The 18,288-nt window shown below is 42.6% G+C and overlaps 1 protein-coding gene across 6 annotated transcripts in view; it reads left to right on the top strand.

Moving 5' to 3' along the window:
* The window catches only part of SHISAL1 (shisa like 1), a 177,928-nt gene extending 172,343 nt beyond the window's left edge, over positions 1–5,585 (top strand). For all 6 annotated transcript variants that reach the window (XM_083616036.1, XM_083616035.1, XM_083616034.1 and 3 more), the window contains one exon: positions 959–5,585. In XM_083616036.1, coding sequence (XP_083472162.1) covers position 959 — 1 coding nt within the window. In that variant the 3' untranslated portion in view covers positions 960–5,585. The remainder of the gene's footprint in view (positions 1–958) is intronic.
* Positions 5,586–18,288: the final 12,703 nt, after the last annotated feature.

Genomic DNA, 18,288 nt, shown 5'->3' with positions numbered 1-18,288 from the left:
TGGGTAGTTGCTTCAGTTCTGTCTCATACTAAATCTGAATTTTGGGAGAACCGTCTGTTATGTTTTATTTTCAATTTGTTTTATTGTGTTTGCTTTTTGCAATAAATATTTACTTAGTTTTGCAATATGAATTAAGCTGAATGTGTTATTGTCATTTTGCTACATCCATAGCACCTTTTGTCTGGCTGAGTTTATTGCTACTTAAACATTTTACTTGGGTGGGGTGTTGCGAGAACAAGTAGAACAGGGGAGGTAAATGCCCCATGCTAAGGCTCTGTCTTCTGCAGCCCAATCCTCTGTGTATTTATGCAGAAGTAATTCCTGCTGAGTTTAATGTGCTTTGTTTCCATGTAAATATGGATAGAACTGCACCTTCAGAGGATGTAGCACCATTTATTTGTCCTCAGATTTTCAGCACTGGGAAGTGCTGAAATAATTCAACAGATGTTTCCTCACCAAGAGGATAATATAAACAGCTGTTAATGTTACCAAAACGTCATAAAGTATCACTTTCAGGTGACAACAGTTGTGACTTGCAGATCTTGTTATGCACCAAGCGGAACAAAATCCAAGAACTGTGTGCTACCCCCCATTTTTGCATTCCCAGCAGGGCAGCAAGCATAAATTTATTAAGATCATGGTGATCTGTGCCTGTACTGCTGTACAAACAGTAGAGTTCTGGTGTAATTAGCTTTATTGCTGAGTGCATGTCAGTATATCAACTACAATGTGCACAGGAAGGAGCACAATAGGTGTACTGACATTCATTCAGTAATGGGAACTGTAGTTCCAGAATTCAATTTTGTTAGTGTGTCTAGGCACATGGAAAACATACATTTTGAAATATGCTTTGAAAAAATCTGAGTTTTGGTGTCTTGTTCTGTTTTTTCTCTTAAGCATTTTGGGTGTAAATTATGTCGGCAATGATGTGTTTGTTATATATGTATATATTTTCCAGAAAAATATTTTGATGTGCCTCAAGATGGGAGAGGTAAGATTACAGTCCAAGAAGAGCAGCAACTTCAGTCCCAGAAGGGGGAAGAAATCTGAGTGAATGATGAAGGAAAATGGCCCAACCAAGAGATGTCTACTTGCCTGGAGAGAACCATCACTGTGTCAAGTGGGTGATAAGGAGAAATGGCTGTGAGAAAATGGCATGCAAGCAATACCTGTGAAGACCTTTGCTTATTGGGGAGAGACAAAGCTATTGCGGGGGGGATGCTTATTGAAGTGAAAAACAAGTTGCTCTAGTGGAAATCCAAGCTGAGAATAGGCATAGACTACAGTATGAACCTTTGGTAGATATGCTTTATTTGCCTCCCCCATCCATTAAATTGGTGTTTGAGCGTCAAAATAATGAATGCGGCTTTTTTCCAAAGTTCTCTAGTGAGTGTTGTCACAATATGGTAGATATAGTTCAGTTTGAATTATTTTCTCTTATTTCCTCCCCCCCCCACACACACACACATGAGCCCTTTTTCGGAGCCAGAAGGAAGGACAGCAGTCGTTTTAGATTATGTAATCTTACCATTTTTCTCCATGACAAGATGCCAAGCATCAATGTCATGTTCCTGAGCACACCAAGTGGCCTCTCTTGCCTGTTCAGATGAGGAATTAAGGGGAAGGCACAACTTCTTCCTTTTGACCCCAAGTGGGGGGAAGAGAATCTAAGACAAATAGCACCACTTGTAATAATTTAAAGCAATAAAATAGTTGTTGCCCTCTGATAAATGAGGTTCATAGTCCAATATTCCTTTGTTTTTAAGGTACTATTTGCCCTTTAACAGGCCTTAGGAATTACCTCCCCCTCAGAAGCTTGATGACAGCCTTCCAGGACAGCCGAGATGCTCTTGCCAAGGAGTGTGGCAATGGTCAGACATTGTGCATTCTGAAGCATCTTGCGTGTTTAATGGAAGGGGATATAATGTGAAGCTATGGCAATGTTTTATAGGTCATTCTTACAAAACTCCATTAGGCACCATGACTTAACGTACAGCAAAGCACACACTGTTGCTAGTTGACAATTCAGTATCAGGAAAACACTCTCTGTTTGCTCATTTATTATTATTAGGTCTTCTCTAGAGATGCCTTTTCAAAAGGAAAGCATTTCACTTTGTGCTTTTACATTTGGGAGAGAAATATTGGTTGTTTCCCTGCAGAAATATAGTGGACAGAAGGAGGAGGTTGCATAACCAGCGATCGCGCACACAACTGGAAAAGTCCATAAACATTATCTTTGTAATATTGGTTAGTCCAGGATACAATATTTAGAAAACTGCCTTATGCTTCATCAGAATAGTGGTCTATCTAGTACGGCATATCAAGCTCCATGCAAGAGTATATCCAGCTTAGCTACCCAACAGCCTTTAACTGGAGACCAGAGGCTAGCAGCCCAAGATTTGGCTGATTATTTCCAGTCAATTTCTGATTCCTCACCTCTGCCGCTCCTAGCCACGTTGACTGTTCTTCTCTGCCTCCTTCCGCTCGTAAGCACCTCCTTCTGGCATTCCCCTAGACCACTCCCTCTCCAAGTCCCCATCCTTAAGTCCCACTTCCCCATAGCTATGGCCCATACTACATCTGTTCCACATTTCCAATGCCTTTCTGCCAACCTAGTATTCAGGCAGCTCAGCCAATCGCTGCAGTACAGGGATTGAACCCAGAACCTTATACATGCAGTGTATGCTGTCAATTGCTCAACAAGCGCCATGGGGGCCTCTTCCAAAGACAGCAAGAACATCAAAGAGTGAGCTGGTTCCTGTTTTTCTCTTGACAGGACGTCTCCTAGGGAAGCATATGATATGACAAGAGAGCACAGTTCCTCCAGCTTTCCTAGGGGCACCACGCCTGCTGTTGCCCTAGACATGTAGCAGCTCAGACATGAGCCATGATCCCCTCACAGTCAGCCAACTCTTAAGGGGGGCTGAGTCTGCAGGTCCTTGGTATAGCCTTTCAGACTGGGTGTTTTATTTCCACAGCCATCAATGTAGCGCTCTGATGGATAGAGTTGACAAAGGTTTTCAAATCACCACTGCCTCTGAGCTGTTTTCTAGAAACGGTTTCCCCCAATACTTCTGAAGGTGTGGGATAAGAATGGAAAACACTCTCTCAAAAAGGCATTCATATTTTAAGCATTAGGATATGCAGCATTGTGTAGTCAAGAGCAAAATCTACTTGGGGGAAATTCTGTGCCCAGGTTTGCCTTGATATTCTGTTATCTTCTTTGCTGTGAAGATGATATACCTCTGGTTTTGGAGCAAACCTACTCCTTCCACTTCGCATCCCATCAGAAATCCTGTCTACTCACTATAATCCTGTGCAGAGGAGAATAAACATGTATACCTTTAACTGATGGGTAGAAGAGGGGATTTTGTCATGCAGAAGTGACAGCTGATGGGAGTTGTGGTCCAAAACACCCAGAGGGCCGAAGGTTGGCAAAGGGTGTGTTAGAAGGTCAGATACCCTGCTGATCTTTGCCCTTGGGTTCTGAGGGAAGGAGCAGGTCTGCATTCTTAGCCTTTCAATGGATCTGTCACAACATTCATAGTATTAACACAGCATAGCATCTCATTGCTATACAGAATACAAATTCAGCCATGTATTATCAATAATTGCCTCTTGATCCCACATTTGTAGACCCAGACACCAAAACATAGGGTCTATCAAGCCTCTGGTGGGATACAATACAGTGGTACCTCGGGATGTGAACGGGATCTGTTCTGGAGCCCCACTCGCATCCCGAACGGAACGCAAGATGCACGTGCGCGGGTCGCATTTCGCCGCTTCCGCGCATGCGCGTGATGTCATTTTGACCGTCTGCGCATGCACGAGAGGCGAAACCCAGAAGTAACACGCTCCATTACTTCCAGGTTGCCGCGGAGCGCAACCCGAAAGCGCTCAACCTGAAGCGTATTTATCCCGAGGTATGACTGTACAGTGTTGTCAGGATGCAAATTCTGTTGGCATTGATGGGCACAAAGTTACCATTTGTCAGTTAATGCTTCTTCAGAATTCAGGCTTAATTTAAGTTAGAACACATTCTCTTTTTGAATTGATTTAGGTGTTGCCCACTCCAAAGCAGTCTTCTTGTATTCATTCTCCTGCAACACATCAAACTGAGCAAAGTAGTTGACTGTACTTTGCTCTAGCAGGCTGTGTAGCTGCAGTTGCCGGCAACTGGTCCCACATGAGCACAGTAGCCTTAGATGCAGATGTGCATCCTCTTTCACATCCAAGGACACGTTCAGCCAGTTCTTAATAAGGCTGCAGTGAGCTACCACAGTGAAGGTGCACTGCTGACTTAAACTGGGTCTCTGAACTATCCTTGTTAAGCAACATATTTTCTCCAATAAACTCCCAAGTCACCACTTTTCATTTGGAGCAGCATTAGAATGGAACCACTAAGAGAGTAAAACACAGAAAATGCCACTCCAAGCTTCTATACGCTGGGTTAAAACCATTCTCCACTGGGATTGTCCCCCTGTGCCAAATTTTCACAAGCCGCCTACCTCCCCAGCCATGTTGTGCTGTGTGGATCAGGCACTTCATGTAGTGCATTTCCTTGCCCCCACTGCACATCGTTGGCAACTGTGGTCGGGGCCGAGGACACTTATGCCTGAGAAGAGATGCTTGAAAGCACATGGGTTATAACTGCTGAAATCTCGAAAGCCGGAGGATTGGCTGAATAAGACTGTTTGAGATGGTGGGCTTCAGGACTCTGCCAAGGTTATTACCACATCCAAGGTCTAGGAAAACCATAATCCAGTATGTGAAATGGAATAAATGATATAAAGTATTCAGGAGATTGTATAATTTGTGCAGGTCACAGAATTGGAATTGCCTGGGTGCATATTTCACACAGATATAAGAATGTAGCCTAATCAGACTATAAAGAGAGAAAAAGATTAAGATTCCATTCACCAGGCAATATTACATTTCAATTTAAGCAGTGTTTTCAGCAAATATAATTTACCTGACAGATTTACATTGAACCAAGTTTCTTTCTGTACATATTCATTCATCTGGATTTCTTCCAAACTAATCCTAAACTGTACATGGAGTTTTGTTTTGTTTTTTATAAAAAAAATCTACTTTCATTGTGATGTTGAAATTGTCACAGAGATCTTTGTAAAAAGCTTGTGTTTCTGAAGGAATTTGTATTAGATAATGGTTTGTGTGACTCACTGTATTTTGTAAAGGGTTTATTTCCCTTTGGGAATTGTGTGTTTCTAATGAGCAGTTTTATGCTTCTAGTTTGTGAACGTTGTAAATGAAATGTGTTTTCTGACCCTCCATAAGGAATAGATTGATATTTGATAGATACTAACTGGTTGAGATTTTCATATTGCCTAAAATATTTGCATATGTTGATAAAAACCATATTGTAATAGAACAGTTTGCCAATGTTCAGTGATAATAAAACAAAAAAGCTCTTTATTTTAGCTGAATGTTGGATCTGACTGAGACTAACAGTTAACCTGGCCTTAAATTCAATGTTGTATTTCCATAAGTGGATCATCATCCCACATCATTTGCTGTTTGTAATGTTTCAGAGTAACCATCAATAAAAAAAAAATATATCAAAAGCTCCAATGTAACATGGGACTCGAAATCCAAATTTCAGAGGACAGCTACAATAGATCCACTTCCTGGCACGTGTTTGTGGTTCACATTTCAGTAGATCTACTCCATGGAGATACCTAGTTAATTAGAATCCTCTTGTTATTCCATGTTTAAAAATTCAAAGCTGTAATTGTTGATTTATTCACTGACTCTAACTCACCGATTCCAAGGGAAGTGTTTTGAAAACTGAACAGCTGAAGTGTAGATTGTAAACTAATTGCCTCCCTCCCTCCCTCTAATATGTAAAAAAAAAGAAAAGCCAGAAAGATCTGATCAAGTTTAATGATAAGCAAGAGAATAAAAAACCTCTTGCATAATCAACATCAATACTATACACCATACAAAGACTGGTGCTTTGAATAAAGGGGACTTAGGTGCACTTCTAAGTGCTAATTCTCACATGGTGGAGATATAAATTCCATTGGCATCCATGAGATGTCATACAAACAAATGAGGAAGTAAAACTGGCCTCCAGCACTTATGTTGAAGGATTGTTTTTCCATATCTAGTATTTAAACTCCTGCGCAGAGAAAACTATGCAGAGAAGAGATTTCACCTTGTCTTCTGCTTAATAGGCTAGTTTCCTGGGTTCAGAGAGGTTTGCTTCTTTCCCACAGGGAAGCAATTCCACCATGTGAGCCCCTCACAGGTGCTCTGAAATAAACCCTTCAGTTTAAAAATAATGTAACTAAAGAGGGGGAGAGAACTCTAAATCAAAAGTTATTCTTAATCAGATTTTTTTAAAAAAAATAAATGGATCATCGCCGCCTTAAATAACTGCATTGGTTTGAACCAATGAGTCAACAGCTAAGCGCTAAGATCTAGCAAACATCTCATGGTGTTACTGAAAAGCAGCAGCAAGCAGTCTCTGAGGAGTTCTTGAGTGGAGGAAAAATCATCCTGGTTTTCATCCCTAGAGCAAAACATAGCAACTAGAGACAGCAACCTCTGTCTTCAGAAATAAAAGTTTTTTAAATCTCTGAAGAGACCAAACGCCAGGGGGATTCTTGCAGACATCAAATGGTTACTTGATTTGAATAGAGATATCCTTGTTTAAAAGGTCTAAGATTTTGCTGTTTGGTTGGATCAGAAGAAACCTCAGAAAGGTCACAGCTTGGTGGTACAGCATCTGCTTTGCATGAAGAGGGTCCCAGGTTTAATCCTGCCATCTCCAGCTTTGGTTGGAAAGACACCTGCCCGCCTTCTATGCTGCCTTTTATGTTCCTACCCAACCAAGTCCAGCACTCTGTTCCAAACAGCAACCAGCCAGATGCTTCTCGGTGCTCACAAGCCTCGATTGATGGAGATGACTGTCCTCTGATGTTTGTCCCAAACATCTGGTACTCATTCACAGATCATTCAGTGTCTTTGTCCATAGCCATGGGAGTAAAAGCATAGCAAACCTATCCTCCATGAACTTCCCAAAGCCATACAAGTGTCAGGGACTGTACTGAAGAGGAATGGTGTGGATCGCCTCCCCCCTTTCTGAACCTTCCCAGGAAGAGGAGAACAGTATAGATTTAGAACAGTGGTTTGCAGAAGGTCATAGTTCAGAGGCTGCAGAGGGGAGAAGCTGGAAAATATTGGGGGAGCAGCAGGAAGAAGAAGCACCAGGGGAGAGACAGCTGACACTCAGTGTCTTTGGAAAGCATTCCTCACCCCCCCCTTCTCCCAGGACCCAGTGTGCATTAAGAGTAATAGAACAGAAAGCTCAGAGGCAGAAAGCACAGATCAGTCGGTGCAGGAGTGATGTAGAATGGAGATTGGGGGGGGTTTACTTGGAGCAATACCATTATCTGAGAGTATCATGTTTGCTTGCTTGCTTGCCACCCATCTGACTCAGTTTACCCCAGCCACTCTGCGAGGCTTCCAACAAATTAAACACAGTAACACATCAAACATTAAAAACCTACCTATACAGGGCTGCATTCAGATGTCTTGTAAAAGTCGGATAGTTCTTTATCTCCGTGACATCTGACAGGAGGTTGTTCTACAGGGAGGGTGCCACTACTGAGAAGACCCTCTGCCTGGTTCCCTGTAATCTCACTTCTCGCAGTGAGGGAACCACCAGAAGGCCCTCAGAGAAGGACCTCAGTGTCTGGACTGACCAATGGGGGTGGAGACACTCCTTCAAACATACTGGGCAGAAGCCATTTAGGGCTTTAAAGGTCAGCACCAACACATTGAATTATGCGCAGAAACATACTGGGAGCCAATGTAGATGTTTCAGGACCAGTGTTATACATACATGCCAATTTTAGTTTGGACATCATGCATCAGATGAGGTGACCATGGCCATAATAACTATGTTCGTTTTTGGTAAAGACTCGTCATTAAAGAATTTAGCATAACAAACCTAGGGGTTTCAAACATTAGAAATGCAGGGGAAATAAAAATATTTTTTTACCTAGCATCACATATTAAGATTAAGAATAGGGTATTGATATTTAATCAGCAACAATTAACCCTCACTGGAGAAATGGCTCTTGTGACAAAGCATCTATAGCTGAACAGAAGTAGGTGAAACTCCTGCAAGAGAGCATCAGGAACTCAAATCAAGCAAAAAACGAATCACATGGCTGAAGAAAGCCCTTACTTCCTACAGTGTTTAACATCAATCACAGCCCAACTTAATATTCCCTGCATATGGTGGAGCACAGAGCTAACACAGTGACATCAGAGAAGGGCTTAACTTTGACCAGTTTCTGGCCTTTTGTCCACTTGACAATCTTTCCTAAGAACTAAGCACAACACGGGAGAGTGTTCCAAGGGCTCAAAATCAAAGATCTTGAAGAATGTGGATGTGTCTCTACCTTTTGAAATGATCAAAGGTAACTAGAGAGCTGTGAAACAGATTGATCCATGGGGAAGATTGTCTTACATGCCATCATTTTCAACGCAATACAGTGTTTCTAGTCTTCAAAATCTCTCAAGAAAATGAGTTTCACTAATCCATGGCAATTATAATTTTAATAACAAAAAGGGAAATAAGGCCAGAAAAAGTTCCAGGCCCAGTTCAGTTTATCACAGATATGTGTGTGAGCCATTTGTAATTCCCCAGAACATAAGAGTCTGGATGGAGCACCAAATAAATGAGCCCATCTAAACCAGCGCCCTGTTCTCACAATGGCCAGCCTGCAAGCAGGACTCGAACACAACAGCACTCAAACTGTTTAATGAAAATAAATTTCAACTTGTAGACATTTCCTTGCCTATTCAAAGATATGATTCTTGCTGACCCTTGGAGTGGCTACGGTCATGCCTGGAGTCATAGATCAGAACCAGTGGGAAGACATGACTATTTCAGATTAAGGAGCCAGTGAGCCACTGAACAAACAGGACTGTACCACTTCACACTGCGGGTATGGTATTGTATGTGTTAATGCTCCACGTATGACCCCCCTCCAAAAAAATCCATATAAATAGAAAACTCGCATGTCAGGGAGAAGACTAGACCAGAATTACGGTATTTCTATCTCCTAACTTTCTATGTGGAGGAAATTATGCTGAAGCGTCCAGCTGTCTGACCCCTCACCTGCAATACAGTCCAGGAACAATTTCACCCTATGTTCCAAGTTCATATAAACCCAACCTCATGCAGCCATATTCCACAGAGAGAAAGCAGTTGGTACTCTGAGCAACAACATATAGAGTGCAATAACCCAACCCCTGGAGTTGTGCGGATGGAATTTGTAGTGGTAAACTGATGCCAAAGATGGACTATTACAAAGTCCAGGAGTAGAAAAGAAGGTGGTTTTGCTGCCTGCTTTGATTTCAGTCCTTTAATTACAAGGGCACCTGTTGATGTGCAGTGGGAGAAGAAAGAGCTGCAGGAGGCAGGATGAAAGGTGAGGCGGAGGTGGCCTTGTGCTCTTCTGCAGATTTCAAATGCTGGGGAAGCAGGCCGGGAGCTGCCAGAAACAAAGGCAGACCGACTCTGAAGAGGAGAATATTTTCAAACTTCAGATAGGAGAAAGAGGAGGAGAGAGAAAACCTTTTTAGAAATGTGGGGGGGCACATGGAAGATGCAGTGGATATGATTTCTTTTTCTGACAAGCTGAGTGAGACACAGCTGAACAAAGACAAACCCATTTCTCTGGAATAAAAAATACCAGCAGGGGGTTGCTGAACAGAACCATTTTACCTTGGATGGATTGTATAGAGAGATGCTACATGTATTGTGATCTAGACACAAACTGCTCCCTAGAGCTTGAAGGATTTATTTTACCATCACAAAATAGCGAATTATGCTAACAAAGAACAATGTGAAGGGGAAGAGGAAATTTGGCTTCTTGTGCTATCTTGCTATAGTTTTGAGAAAAGTGACTATTGCTGCATCATTTTGCTTAATCTAAGAGAGCTGATGTGCAGAAACATTGCACACCCGCCTTTTCCCCAAACAGGGAGAAGTTCCAGGGATGGTGCTGATTCAGGGATCATGTCTTTCAGAAGGAGAGATCTCTGGAGACTTACAACATTTTCAGATATTTTCTTTACCATTATATAACCATCAGAAGAGGCAAACAGCTTAAGCCTTTCCAATCAGGAATCCCCTCATTATCAGATCCCCTGAGAGAGACAGCCAGCAGCCAAATAGGTTCATGAAGGTTTCTCTCTCTCCTTCTCAAAACACCAGCTTTTGAGAAGTGGAAAGTGGGCACCCAAAGTATCTCTATCTCAGACTGCACTTCTTCTCTGAATCTCCAACCTACAGATATTACATTAAATTATGAAAGTAATATCCATAAGTGTAAAGAATTTCTTCACTGCTACATTGTAAATGAATTAATTTCTAAGTACAGTGAGAAACCCAAAGTTCATAATATTAATGGAACTGATACTTTTGGCATATATGAAAGCAATAATCAGAGGAAATTTCCTTGACTTGTAGTTTTTACAACCTGTAGTGTACTTTCAGCCCATCAAGAGTAAGTTCCTCAACCCCTGTGGCAGTTACTGCAGAAGGAATATGTATTTCACTTGTGCGTCTGATTATTTGACACAGCCTTCACAATGTCTCAGTTGGAAATACTATGAGTTACAAGTAAAACACACACACAAGAGGTTCCCAAATGAAGAAAGCTGCAGATGAATTCAGAAGAATGAACACATAGTTTCTTTTCTTTAGCAAATCTGGAAATGCTGAATCAGTCACCAGTTTAAACTTGTACAAATTGTGACACACCAAAACTTGCCAACTACATATTTTGCCTGTGTTTTTGAGGTTCCCAGCAGGATGCAAAAATAGAAAATCTATCAGTCCCCTGCTGGGCTGCTATAAATGGCTGGTGCACTGCATTCAGTTTGGGAGGGGGCAATCCGCAATCTGGGCAGGCCTGAAAGTGGGCAAGAAAAACCAACTGATGATGTATTTCCACTTATAACTGCCTAGAGCCAGTATGGAGCCCACTTGCATGTCATTCTGTTGCTCCAAATTTGACAAAAGTCAGCAATGAACTCATTTCACCCCCAGAGGCTAAAATTCTTAGATAAGGATGCAAACTAACAAAAAACAAAAATCCATGGGAAAGCTAGGAAATTACAGGGCCCCCTAATGATAGTTACAGGAAAACTAGTGGAAAGCATAATTAAAGACAGTTAATTAAGCATTAACCACTTGCCCTCCAGATATTTGTGGGACTACAACTCCCATCATCCTCCCATGTGGTAATGGGAGTTGGAGTCTAACAATATCTTGAAGGCACTATATTGCCCACCAGGATCTGAACGAAAAAGCCATTCTGGGAGCCAGAGTACCCATACTTTGAGGAAGAATCAGCATGGCTTCTGCAAAGCCTTGCCAGTTTGGGGGAGTTTTTGAGAGAGTCAGCTACCACGTAGATAGAAGTGATCCAGTAGACATTGTATACGCAGACTCCCAAAAAGCTTTTGCAAAGTCTCTCAAGAGGGGGTCCTAAGTCTCTTATGTCATGGCATATGAGGGCAGGTAGCTGGTTAAAGAGCAGCAAGCAGGAATAAATGCACAGTTCTATCAGCGAAAGCAACAGGGTGCACCAAAGATCTGTAGCGGAGCTGATACTTTTAAACTTTACTCATAAATCATGTAGAGTCAAGGATAAGCGAGGAGGTGACAGAGTTTGGAAGTGACAAAATTATTTAGAGTTTGTTGTTTTTTTACTGTTTCGTCACTTGTTGTTTGCTGCCCTGGGTTCCCATGGAAGGGCAGGATATGAATTAAACGAAGAAATAATAAAATTATGCATAAAATTACTGATGAAATTATGTTGAGAAAGTGTTAAGAATATACAATGCATGTGATGCCTGTGACTATGGGCTTATCCACACCTTCCTCTTGTCCAGAGGGAGGCTCTCCCTGCCTCCCAAGGAAAACCACACTTTAGCTCTCAATTGGCGCAAACTGCAATTCAAGTTTTCTCCAGATTGACAATCGCTCCAATTTAGCTCCAATTTTGCATTAGCGCCAATTTAGCACTAAAGAGTGGGTTTTCCATGGGAAACAAGCAGGGCAAGGGGGAAATGGCTGTGACGCCTGCCTACAAAGTGCAGATCAAGAGGAAAGGATCCCTGCTTTCTAGGCTCAGAACAATTGGAAATGTGGATTAGCCCTATATCTATGTACAAACACCCAGTTTGTGTGACCTGGCCTCTCCTATCCTAGTATGGAAGAACCAGAGCCGTCTTTTCCATCGGGCTTACTGGTGTGTTGCGCCAGGGCGCTGGCCTCTCAGTGGCTCCCCAGCGAGTGGGGGAGCTGCGCAGCTTTGCCGGCGGCCTCTCCTTTCCCTGCACGCCCGCCAGCTGTGCCCCATCAACCATATGGCTGGCGGGTGTGCAGCTTCCCTCCCAAGCCTCCGTGGGAGGAGAGCAATCCCGCAGAGGCTTGGGGAAAGGTCGACAACTATGGGAAACGGGAGGGGGGGTGCTGGAGGGATCTTTGTACCACGGCACCAGATATGCTTAAGACGGCCCTGGGAAGAACTATATGAATTTGGCATAAATATGTACAGTTATGTGTAGATCTATTTGTATACACAGCACTGGCACCACATGTTACCTCAGATACAGAGCATGGGTGCATGTGCACATACCCAAATCGCTATGCTTGAACCAGCCTCCATGACATCTTTTCATGAAAAGCAAAGGCTAGCAGAACTATTTCCCGGTAGACATGTGTGTCCCAGATTTAAGTCTTTTTATCTCTCTCTTAATGTTGCTCTTAGCTTTCAGAGACTCACATTTTCCCCCTAGGAATCATCACCACCACACCGGCTCACGTTCCTTTGCCTTTCAAGAAGGGGCAAAGATCACCCAAAATGTTGAGCTCATTGTTCCAACATGCCATGAGTGGGACTTATTGTCCACGTCACTAATCTTTTTTATGGGACGAACCTGGATTGCTCGCAAGACACAGTGTTGTTTAGCAAAGGAAAGAGAGATATGGATTTAACTGTCCAGGGGTTATTTACCTTACACAAACTCAGCACAATCAAGCCAAAAGGGAAACATTTTAGATCCATGTGATTAAAAGAGCTGAAACAAATTCAAAATTTGGCAAATGATCCACTACTGCAATTTAGCTTGTGAAAATTGACAACAGAATACACAGTCTCTCCCAGATTTTTCAGTTGAAGAAAAGCAGGACTGCGCCCAAAGTCTATAGCCCAGGGAACCTGTGGTCCTCCAAATGCTGAGAATTATAGGTCCCATCATCCCTGACCGTTGGTCCTGGAGGCTGCGACTGATGACAACTGGGGTCCAGCAACATTTAGGGAGCCATAGGTTCCCCATGCCTGCTATACTCATGTGTAAAGTTTTGTTAAACATTTTCCAAATGCCACTGAAAATGAGCTGCAAGCGTATCTGCTTACAATATACTTCCCCCAAGTATAATAATAAATATTACGCCAAACAGCCTACTTTGTTGACTACTCACTTGTTTGGTTTTATGATCCTGCTGGCATTGTAAACAGGACCATAAGTGGGGAAAGTGGGGTGAAGTTTATCAGTTCTTTTCTGCCCACTGCTTGGAAGGTTTTTCTTCACAGATCCAGACTGATAATACTTGGCAAAAGTTCACCCAAATCAACTGAAAAGCAGGCAAGTGGTTGCTTTTCTCCAGGAATATAAATTCACATCAGAAAAAGCCCTTTGATTCCAACACCACGCTACATTCAGAAAATCCAATTTATCTTTCCAGATGGTGGGTGTTTTCCCCAATATCTTTCTGGACCTGAGTGGGTGAGCTCTCACTTTATTACCCTGCAGAGACCTGGCATTCTGCATATCAGTAATCAGTAAAAGAAGCAAAAATGGCTTTAAAAAATGTTTTTTTGGGGGGAAAGGCAACAGATCACAGAAAATCTACAGAAAGAGCCACCTCAGGAAGGCAGAAGGGCAAGGCTAAATACTCCTGCACATTAATTAGCACTATCACAACATTTGATAATTAATTGTACTTTCTCCATGATAAATGTTACTGAGACTGAAAACTCAGTTCAAAGAGGATTACTAGTATCTCATAAGATGCCACATCTCAGTTGCGTCTGACCAACTAAAGCTCCAAAGCACAACTCAACATTTACTAAAAAAATAAGTTTTCAATGGGACTTGCTCCATGTTAGGTGTGCATAAAAGTGGAGCCTCGGGGATAATTAGCAAATGCAAATTTTAATATTTTAAGGGAATGTTTGCATATTTATTGAGGCCACAGAGCATCTCCTGTGCTCCTGTCCTAAGAGTATGAACAACAAAACAGCAAACAAGTCTTTCCTAACATTTATCAGAATTTATTTAAACTAGAGTTTATCAGTTAATCTGACTCTATTCTTACCTTAATCAAGACCATGAATTTCTTTCCCACTACTGGTAATGCAAAAGTGAGGAAAGTTGTATCAGATCACCCATTATAAAGGCTGAGCATAGTCGTACCTGGTATACATTTGAGCCTTGCCTGGAAATATCCCAAGCCCACTTCTGCCCTCGCCTTCCAGGCGTTTTGTTCGTTTTTGCCCATATTGCTTACAATATGCCTACTTTTGTTAAATTTGCAATTATGTAAATCTTTTCATGTTGTAGCCTCACTGAGCATGGTTTTGGCTGTGGAAAGGCAGCATACAAATTAATTGATGATATGTACCTGACAACCCAGGACACGTCTTCATGCATCTCGATGAAGAAGAATCTAGACCTCAAAAGTGTGTGCCACAATAAATCTGCTAGCGTTTGTGTTGCCTCTTTGTTGTTTCATCTAACGGTGAGGAAAACTAAGCTGTTGTTTATTAAGTGACCTTACATGTCCTTCAATAACTCATAAAGGCAGTGAAACTACAACTAATACAAAGCAGCAGTTAGACTGGTGACTGGGAACAGCTGCCGGGATCATATAACCCCAGTCCTAAAGGATATTCACTGGCTCCCAGTACATTTCTGAACACTGTTCAAAGTGTTGGTGTTGACCTTAAAAGCCCTAAACGGCCTTGGCCCAGTATACCTGAAGGAGCGTCTTCACCCCCATCATCCAGTCTGGACACTGAGGTCCAGCACCAAGCATCTTCTGGCAGTTCCCTCACTGCAATAAGTGAGGTTGCAGGGAACCAGGCAGAGGGCCTTCTCGGTCATGGTGTCCTCCCTGTGGAACGCTCTCCCATCAAATGTCAAGGAGGTAAAGAATCACACAAATTTTAGAAGACATCTGAAGGCAGCTCTGTATTGGGAAGTTTTTAATGTTTATGTTTTACTATGTAAGCTGTCCAGAGTGGCTGGGGAAACCCAGCCGGATGGATGGGCTATAAATAATAAAATTGTTCTTGTTGTTGTCATCGTCAGGCTGAGGGTGGGAGGAGGTACTAGGGTGCTCTAATGTGCCCATGGGCACACAGTAACAATTTCGGGGGGGGGGTGTATGCAAGGCAGATGCTCTACCTAAGCTCCATTTAGGTTCTGGGAGTAGCACATTTATTTCAGTTTAAACAATGAGAATGATGGAAGATGGTTATTCAACTGTAAATTATTTGTCCTGGCTTTTCGTATTGTTTTTTATGTCTTCAGGCTGTTCCAAACATACATAAATAGAAAATATATGCACAATGCATCTGCTGTGTGTGATGAAGTGTGAGTCCCACACAAGCAGCAGACTTACAGTATTCAAGTCAATGTACACTCATTGGCTCACTCATAGAAGTGTCTTGGCAGGACTGGAGCCCAGGAAAGAAAAGCATCCAGCAAATGGAGAAGGAAGTGTAGGAGACAGAGAAGGATGGAGACCAGATGCTCATTCAAGGCAGCCTCTGAATTTAGGTGTCACTAACTTGGGCCAGTATTTCCATTTTATGTTTTAATAATGCTTTGATGCCAACATAACATTGGAGACGGCCATGAAAGAAACATCCTGTTCTTAAAGGTTAAATCCTGAGAGGGCAAAAGATAAGCATTAGTGAGACTCAACAGTGTTCCCACAAGGAATCACGAGCCCAGCTTAACAGATATGTGATGCAGATGGCATCCGATTCATGCCAGGCAAATGCCAGATTCACCATCCAAGAGAATCACTAAATTCTGATCCCCAGACAAATTTCCAAGGCATCCAACTTAATTAAGTTCACTAACTCAAGCAATCTTTGCTTTATGGTGCCATTAAGGGCCTCAGATCTGTTCATTCCACTCACATAGCACAACACAGGAGGGATAACAAAGAAAGATCAAACAGGAAAATAAGCAAGAACAGGAAAAAATGCAGTATGAAGCATCGGCGGCAAACATTTGTAGCCATTCACGATCAAAGGAATAAAGAATAAAGACAGCTCCCTTCATCTGAAAGAGAGCATTTTCAACATACAACCATGTCCTATATCCTGCTGTGTTTAGGCAGGACAGAAAAGACTGCATGGAAGATGGCACAGTGGGGCTTGGGAGTCACCTATTTCATTTTATCTGAATGCCATAGGCAAACGCTTCTTCCAGGTTCAGTGCACCTGACCACCAGCTTGGAATGCAATGTAAGGAGAGAGAGAGAAACAACTCCAGGAGCTAGTCTTATCCAGGGAAGATCAGCAAGCAAAGATTTACAAGTGTAAGAATCCCAAAGTTTTAGGAATTCTGCTTCAGCCTTTTGAAAAGCATGGTTCTGAAAGATTGGCTTTGGAGAGAACGTCCCTTGGAGGCTCCTCTCCTTGTCTCTTTCTCTCAGAGCAGCAAACAATGTTGAGTTAGCAGGACATGATGTTGGGCTCATCCGAAGCTCACCCAGACTTCCTTTGTGTGCCACATTTCCCAGGCACAGATCTGCACTTTAAAGCTCTGTGTCCGAGTGCTGCTGTCCATGTCCCGGCACTTTTCCACATTTTTCTGCTGATTCGGAGCAAATCACGATCTGCAGAAAACCTGTTTGCTCCAATTCATCAGTAAAGTGCAGGATTTTCCAGGGGAAGCACTGGGACAAAAAACAAAACACCACTTGAACATGGAGTTCTAAAGCCCGGACCTGTGCATAGAAACACGACACAGAAGGAAGTCCGGGGGCTTCACCACACTTACATTTAGCCCCACTCTTTCTGTGTTTAAAAGCTCTGTGTCCAAGCATTTTGTGTGCGTGTGTGTCTTTGCCCTGGCACTTTCCCCATGAAAAGCCACTCTTTGGTGCCCAATCAGAGCAAACATCCATTTGAGTTTTCTGTGGATTGCCATTTGCTCCAATTCAAGAACAGGTTTTCATGGGGAAAGCTCCAGAGCAAAAACAGGGGTGCTCTGACACAGAGCTTTAAAGCACAGACCATGCCTGGAAAAAGTGGAGGAAGGGGAAGTGTGGATGAGCTCTGGATGAGCCAATTGTTACATCACATGTTTCTTTTGCTACATGTTGCAGAAGAGAAAGGAAACACAGTGGTGGCAGCTGTTCCTCTGGTCCTCTCTTACAGTGCATGGAGAAAGTGCTCTATAAGGTAAAAGGCTAACCCCAGACACCACCTTTTGCTGTAAAGCAGGTGGACATGACTTGAGGTCGGCTACTTTACCTGTCCCCCCCCCCCGGCTGCTTTCCCCCTCCAACACCTCCCCTAACCCAACCAAGGAACCTAGAACTATTTGCTCCATTGAGTAAGGAAAAGTAGTTGAGAGGAGTGCAAGGGGAAGTGGCAGGTGGGAAGAGGGTTAAGCACAGCTATCCCATTGGCTGATGGTCAGTCAAGACCTATAAAGCCCTATACATAAAGCCCCTTGTACACCAAGGAAGGATTAAACTGAGAGCACATGCACTGTTATTGCTATCTAAACCTGAAACACATTGACGGGCCATGGGGATTAAAGGAATGTAAAAAAAGAAAGACAGAAATTAGACCTCACAAGCTGAACGTCAGCCTGCCGGACAGCATGGATCTGTGCCCTAATGAAAGCCACGATCTGACCACATAAGTCAGCAAAACCTGCTTCAAATTTTTATTCTCAGGGTTGATTATTTTCATATTATAGCCTCCTTTTTTCTTTAAAAAAAAATTCTTTTAAGTGGACCACCCTTGGGTTAAAGAAATGGATGCAATATGAGAAAGGGAGAATGATTCCTCTGAGAATAACCTGTCCTTCTCCTCACCTGCAACCTCTCCAATAAAAGCCCACGAAACAGTCAATAAATAAATGTCAGTGTCACCTTTTCAAACAAAGGCTTGCCAAGACAAAAAGCCAACACCATTCTGC

This window comes from Podarcis filfolensis (genome assembly GCF_964270895.1).
Source record: "Podarcis filfolensis genome assembly, chromosome: 5".
In the NCBI taxonomy this organism is placed as follows: Eukaryota; Metazoa; Chordata; class Lepidosauria; order Squamata; family Lacertidae; genus Podarcis; species Podarcis filfolensis.
Note: the sequence above shows the minus strand (reverse complement) of the source record. Positions and strands in the feature narration are given on the sequence as shown.